Source organism: Grus americana, chromosome 5 (assembly GCF_028858705.1).
Source record: "Grus americana isolate bGruAme1 chromosome 5, bGruAme1.mat, whole genome shotgun sequence".
Taxonomy (NCBI): Eukaryota; Metazoa; Chordata; class Aves; order Gruiformes; family Gruidae; genus Grus; species Grus americana.
Window position 1 is genome coordinate 17659316 of NC_072856.1, and position 6950 is coordinate 17666265.

Here is a 6950-nt window from a genome sequence, read left to right on the forward strand (position 1 = left end):
CTGATCAGCAAACAGGGCTGACCCTGCAACAGCAACTCCTAAACATTAGCACAGTCTTACATGTACAACGAGTTACACTAACGGGATAGGCAAAAGGTCTTCCCTCCTCTCTGGGAATATGTAAAGTTGGCTTTCCAATCCCTTTTTGTCTCAGATAAAAGTGTTACCAGACATATTGATAGATACACAGTGCTAGGTTGCAAAAATGTCCACTCTGCTGCAAATCAAAATGCTAGACTGTGGAGTAGGGCTGAGGGAGGAAAAAAGCTGCAAATATCACCTTGTTTCCACTTCATTTTTCCCAACTATAGTCCTTGAGCATATGTGCGACCTCAAAGATCTATATAAGCCACTGCACAGCTGGAACACACCATGCTTTTGAAAACACAGTGACATGTACTAATAGGCAGATTCCTATCATTACAAATGTATCTAGCATGAAAGAATGGGAGTAATGGGCTCCAGTAATACAAATAAACACTAAATGCTGGTTGCAAGCAACAGGAGTTCATCTAGACATCTAGACAAAAGTCATCTAGAAATAAAACAAACATTTGTTCACATCAGCCTCTGCACAAGAAGCATAATCTCTCTCTCAAACATGCCAACATAAGGGGGCCAGTTTGACCTCAACTGAACTACCTCAGTCTTGAGGAGACAAAAAACCCCCACAGCCTAAACCTGCATCTTCCTGCAATTAACTGCAGCAGAAAGAACATGACTCTGATCAAACTATTTTTCTTTTCTTCCACTTAGAAAATCCATGCTTATTTTGGAGGATTTAAATCTCCTTTTTAAAATAGAAGTAATAATTTGAAAGTCTGACTCCAAGCTACAAAAATCTCTAAACATCCCAATGTTCATGTCCAAAATAGAGTACTTTGTATGTTTCGCCCCTTTTTTCTTTTGGACTGAGTAAACTGAGTGAGTACATGCACACACTAATTATTTTATGGATCTTTTTCCCTCCTCAACAATTTACACCCTGAGTATGAACCAGTAGGTTTGGAAGTATGTTTGCAGTACATTTGGAAAAATAACAAAAATGGGATTTTAAGATGGAGTTATGCTTCTTCCTCACAATATTGTATGTAAACAGCACTACGTAAACACTGCATTGCTTTTAATGATTGATTACTGTAAGTCCCAATACACACGCAACTGGAATATTCTGTCTACCCTTGCTTCTTATCTTTGCATGCATACACACGCAGCCACACTTGTGAGAGTTTGCCTCTTTCTAGACACCAGTCTCCCAAATCTCAACTACCAGCCAGTCCAAGCTTATGTAAACATCTTGGGATTCGAACAAACTCAATGACAATCATTGCTGATTAAACCAAACGTATACAAAGGCAAAGTAAATTGAACCAGGTACACGCATGCAAAGATAAGATACAAGCTGATTATCTTGCATGGCAACAAAGGAGAGCTGCCATACCGGAACAGACCAATGGTCCATTGGCTTCCGAATTGTTCCCTCTGGTAATGGCCAACACCTCAAAGCGAGGAGTCAACGTGCAGTGTACGTTGCCAGAAATCATTATTTGCCATACTGAGAACAAGAGAAATCAGAAAGATCCTAACTTATGTTTCTTCGGGTACATGTTAAGATATTTTAAACTACTTAAAGAAGGTAAGAAGCTCTTCCCTCATGCACTTAAATCTAAAACAATTTTTTTAAGTATCTGAAGATACTTTACTTATTCTTCACAGTCATTTCCAGCACTGGGACACAGTCTCAGGATTTCAGCAAGCCACTATGAGGGCAAAATTTAGGCTTCTTTTGTCCCTCCACCTCTCTTCACATAGCCTGAAAACTTGATTCGTTAAGGCCACAGAACATGTCACCTCTCAGAGCCACTATCCCAAGGTGCACTACTATGATAAGTGTGATAAGATGCCTTAGCTCCGAAGGTCATTGAGAACAGTGGCACTCGGTCACTTCCTCACCTCTGACAGCCAAGAGGGGTTTGGTGGCTCTGGCAGGACATGTCCAAACATGTGGCCATACCGCAGGGCAAGCTCTTACTTGCAAAAACCAAGTATCCAAGCAACCACCAGCTGTGTTTGCAGAAGCTGTGCATGTAAATCTTCAACTGTCAAGCACAATTTACCTGCACCAGTAGAATTAAGTGTATGTATACTATATGCTTAATATATTCAAATGAAATTTAATACAACTTCAAACCAAGTCATGTAGCTGAAATAAAAGTTTCTATCACCTCCACTAGTATTTTTAGGCAGTTTTTTCCAGTGGTAAATTAATAGCTGATTTCCCATTCCTTCTCCCCAAAGAGACTAGTTCCACAGCCTATAAAAATCTAGTATAAGTGAGGCACAATAATTCATTTCTAATTCTGCTCACTTGAGATGTTTCTGCTCTTTGCTCTGAGCAAAATAGACAAATCTCAGAAAAGACTTGTGCAGAATTCAATTAATTTAATCAGTGACTGTAATATCCAGTTATCCTGGAAGATTAAAAACATCAACAAGAGAGAAAGAATATACATTTTGTATCCCGGAAAACAGGTATTTCAGCCATCTTTTGAAAGAAATAACAATTCAGAAGTAATCAGGTCATTGGCCTCATCTAGTACAGCAACCATCTATTGCTGCACAAGATAACCAGACTCCATCCTTTAGATCAAGGGCTACATGAAAGGCTTTGCTGCACACCAAAACATACAGCAATCTAAATAATATGAAACAAACATACCAACATGGAATCTGTGGATTAAAGCTTTGTGTTCAGCTTCCCTTTTCTAAACATTATAATAAAAAAAATTAGGAAAATCAGTCCTGAATATCAGTTTTTAGCTGTTAGTATTCTAGATACCACTGACTAAGATTCCTGAGCAGGAAAAGGGTGTGACAAGCAATTAGTAGATGTAGCTTTATTGCTTGATAAACAGTGTTTCAACAACCAGCCAGAGATACAGGTCCAGAGCAAGTTAAATTGACTATTCCAGGAGTTGTTTCTAAATTTAATAATTTCGGCACTAATTAAGAACACAGCCATCCACTCTGCAAAATGTAGAACAGTGCAATAGATAGAAAATGAAGAAGCCCGCAGTGCTCGTTGCTCCCATCTTGGCCAAGACCCTCTAGTCAGCTTTGTTCTTTGTGCCCTGATTTAACACCATTCCTGTTCCCTTTCCTTCCCCTCTGAACCTTTAAGATAGTGACCAAGACATCCCAGACAGCTGAAAGCCTCCAGAATAAAGCAGGGGGTAGCCAGTCACAAAGAGGCAACAGGCAAATGACATCAGTTTCTTAAGCTCATTTTGGCAGGAGAGACAACCATCAAGGTCCTTGCACATCACAAGTAAAACCCAGCTTAGCTCTCTATGAATTTGTATGCTGACAACAAAATAATTGTTACTTCCTCCCGTGGGACAGAAATGCAGGCATGTGTCTTATAACTCTGAGTCCTTTTTGGCTCTGCGGCTTGTCACTTGTAACTAACTGCTTGCAAAAAGCTAGCAAACCACAAGCAAAAATCAGATCCCATGACTCCTCCAGAGTAGAGGCTAAGACACGACCGCTCCTCTGGATCAGAAAAACTGTCTGCTTTGTCAGTTGATTTTAGTAACAAAATTCTGCTTTGAAGCAACTATTAATCTACCAATACTCAGCAGCTGGCTGGCAATGGTTGTACTCAAAGCATTCATTCCTTGGCACAGCAGAAAGCAAGCTTCCCAGGAGGTTGCTTTGGGAGCTCAGAAAGCAAGAGTTGGAGAGGTACAGACCAAAGATCAGTAACCTAAACCATTATTTAACAGGCACAAAGAGTGCAGGCTTATCTACCACATAAATAAGGAGAAGTTGGGATGGCTGAGAACAGTACAGACTCAATTCCCTCTGCTGGTGGAAAACAGTGAGGCTGCCTAAACATACACACATGGTACTTGCAGATTGCATAGCAAGAAACACACGAGGGTGTTAGTACACTCGTCTGTCTCTTCAGAGTCCTAACTGAAGTAATTTGCACAATGCTTAGTAAGAAGCTTGAGAATATTTACTGCCACTGTCATTCACCATTGCAACAGAAGAGCTCTTCTGGAAAGAGGGGAAATGCTAGGGCTAATGCTTACACTGTAGATAAGTATATATTGGGGGGAGAGAGGCAATGACTTCCCATACATATTACAATCTCTTTCCTAAACTAGAATTACAAAATCTTAATTCTTGCACAGATAGGATTAATCTACACTGCTAATAATTGGGGGGGGAAAAAAAAGGTTAAAATTCAGGCTAGAATCTTAGGTAAAGGGATCTAACTTTTTTTTTTTTGGGGGGGGGGGGGGGGGGGGGGTTGGATATTCCTAGGCCTACTGTTAAGGTTTAGAAAAGATTAGTTAAGATACTAAACACAATTTACTGTCCCTTCTATAAATAATTTGAGATGCTTGAAAAAGGTCAGAAATCATAAGAGATGGCTGCCTAAAACTCCTTTTTAGAAAAAGAAAAAAAAAACCAAACTATTCCTGAAAGTGTTTTACATTGATCAACCACAACTATTAGACACTTCATAATTATGGCTATTAGCTGTTATGTCATCAATGGCATTATCATAATGCTAAAGAGAATGGAGCCCACAATTATCTCTAGCAGCTGCACAGAGTCATCTCCCAATTAAATACATTCAGATGACAGCTGTTTTTCCTCCACTAAAATAAAGTTAGTACCACTTACCTGACTACCTAAATACTCTAGAATCCTCAATGGTGGATTATAAGCACGCAATCCTGAATTTACTTAAAATAATACTTAGAAATAGAATGCAATAATTAATCATAAAACCTGATTTTTATCAAAGCCTTTTGTCTTAGGATTTTGACCATAAAATACTTTACCTCTCGCTGTTGTAATAAGCATGTATATATGTAGTGTATATATACACATATACGGGTGTTTGTGCATGCATACAATAAACAGACACTACAATTCTGCCTGACCTTATTACCTATATTTAACATATGCAAATTGCTCAAGGGTCATGCAAGCCTTCCACAACACCTCGATTAAAAAGCACTGATTTCTTCTCACAGAGGCACTTGTTGAGATCCTTGTGCACCGCAGGCCTACCACACGCTGGCTCAGGATGGACGCTGTGCCCATAGTGAATATTATACCCAAAGCAGTTTTCAACTTGCCTGCAGCTAAGCGGCTTTAACATCCTCCAAACATCGTCATCCTCCTTCCTGTCTAAAAATAACAGCGATAGCATTCGTACCCAATAGGACAAGGAGTTAGAGCAAGGGGCAATAAAAGAGGCAAGGAAAAGGAGCATCACCTGTCTCTCATTCTCCTCCAACAGGAGGATAACACACCTATTCAGTCAGAAACAGATACTGTGCAGTAAGCTGGAAAATCAGGAGTCACTGCGTTAAAAATTACTAAAGAATGGACTGTTACCTACTTAATTTCCACACTTAGAATGAACAATTTATTTCAACTCCCATGGTAACTTTCTGAAGAAAATTGCCCGAAATCAGCTCCTGCTCTATCAAATAGCTATAACCCAAGAGCTCCTGAACTGAAATACAGCATTTCTGTTTAAAATAAGAGAAACTTTCCCCCAGAGTGTGAGTTTTTGTTTTGCTTCGCACCTGTGGAAAAAAAAAAAACCACCTCAGAAGACTGTATCTGCAAGACGTTCAAGCCTCGAGCACCGGGCTGGTCTGGAAAGCTCCGTGACTGAGAGGACCGCCGCTCTCCCGCCTCCGCGGCGAGGACGAGCCCTGTGAGGGGAGGGGGGGCACGGTGCAGCGGTCACCTCACGCTTCAGGGACGGCGGGCAGGCGTGAGGGGCAGCCCTGAGAGCCACTCGTACCGATGGCCGCTCCGGGAGACGGTTTCTCCGCTCCGGACAGCCGCTGCTCGGCGCAGGTTGACAGGACAAGCCGCTGTAACGGGAGCCCGACGCGGAGCAGGTGGGCCCGGCGGATGGCAGGGAGCGGGGCGGGTACTCACACGGTGAAGTGGTACACGAAGCACTTCCAGCCCGTCGGCCGCTCCAAGAAGTTGTAGACCCTGCCCTGGACGCTGCTGCGGCTCAGGAGGGGCTTGCGAAGGCTGTAGATGGAGACGCGGGGGTCGAGGCTGACGGGGGGCCGCGGGCAGTCGGCGTTCACCACCACCACCTCGCTCCTCAGGCGCAGCGGCCGCTCCCGCTCCGGCTCCGGGCTACAGCCCACCGGCGGCTGCCCGCCCTGGGCGGCGGAGAGTGGGGCGTAGTGGGCGTTGGGGGTGCTCTCGGCCAGCTCCAGCGCCGAAGGCTTCTTGCCGAGCGTCATGCTGCCTTTCCTGGGCAGCGACAGCCGGCCCAGGCTCCGGCTTTTCTGCTCGCCCGGGGGGGAGCTGGAGGACATGGCTGGGACAGCTCTGGGAGGCCGGACGGCGCGGCGGTGTCGGGGCTGCGTTGCCCCAGGGAGCTGCGGGCCGGCGCCGGCCGCCCTCTCCCGCCGCCGCCGCTGGCTCGGCCCCCTCGGGGGCGGCTCCCGGCCGGGAAAGGTGAGGAGAAGCCGCGGCGGGGGCGGACCCGGCCTGCAGCCCCGGTGCCGCCCGCCGGGGGGCGCTGCGCGGCGGCCCCGGGCCGGGAAGTGCGCTACCTCAGGGCGGGAGCCGGGGTGTCCCCTCAGCCTCACCCGGCACGCCGCCTCTCGGGCTGCACCTACCTCAGGGACCTGCCCTAAGCCCCGGAGGACACGGGCGGGGCAGCGAACCCTGGCTGGAGTGTGGACCCCCTCTCCGTGTCAAGCCGCTCTCCTCATTGCTGACCTCGACCTGTTTCATCGGACCCCGTGTCACCAACATGGCTGCACAGAGGTGGCCTCTTACCTTTGCGAGGCACAGCACACTGCAGGAGGTGACAGGGTAGGGACCAGGGAGAAGCCTGCCAGCTCCCCAGAAGCGCAGCAGGCTTTCCTGCCTTCTCAGCCCAT

At 45.6% G+C, this 6950-nt stretch overlaps 1 protein-coding gene across 3 annotated transcripts in view; it reads right to left on the bottom strand.

Moving 5' to 3' along the window:
* The window catches only part of KCNQ1 (potassium voltage-gated channel subfamily Q member 1), a 364087-nt gene extending 357558 nt beyond the window's left edge, over positions 1-6529 (bottom strand). For 2 of the 3 annotated variants that reach the window (XM_054828306.1, XM_054828305.1), the window contains exon 1: positions 5980-6528. In XM_054828306.1, the coding sequence (XP_054684281.1) occupies positions 5980-6377 (398 nt within the window). In that variant the 5' untranslated portion in view covers positions 6378-6528. Of the gene's footprint in view, positions 1-5979 lie in introns of all 3 variants that reach the window. The other variant, XM_054828304.1, reaches the window with a different exon arrangement.
* Between the last annotated feature and the right edge of the window lie 421 nt (positions 6530-6950).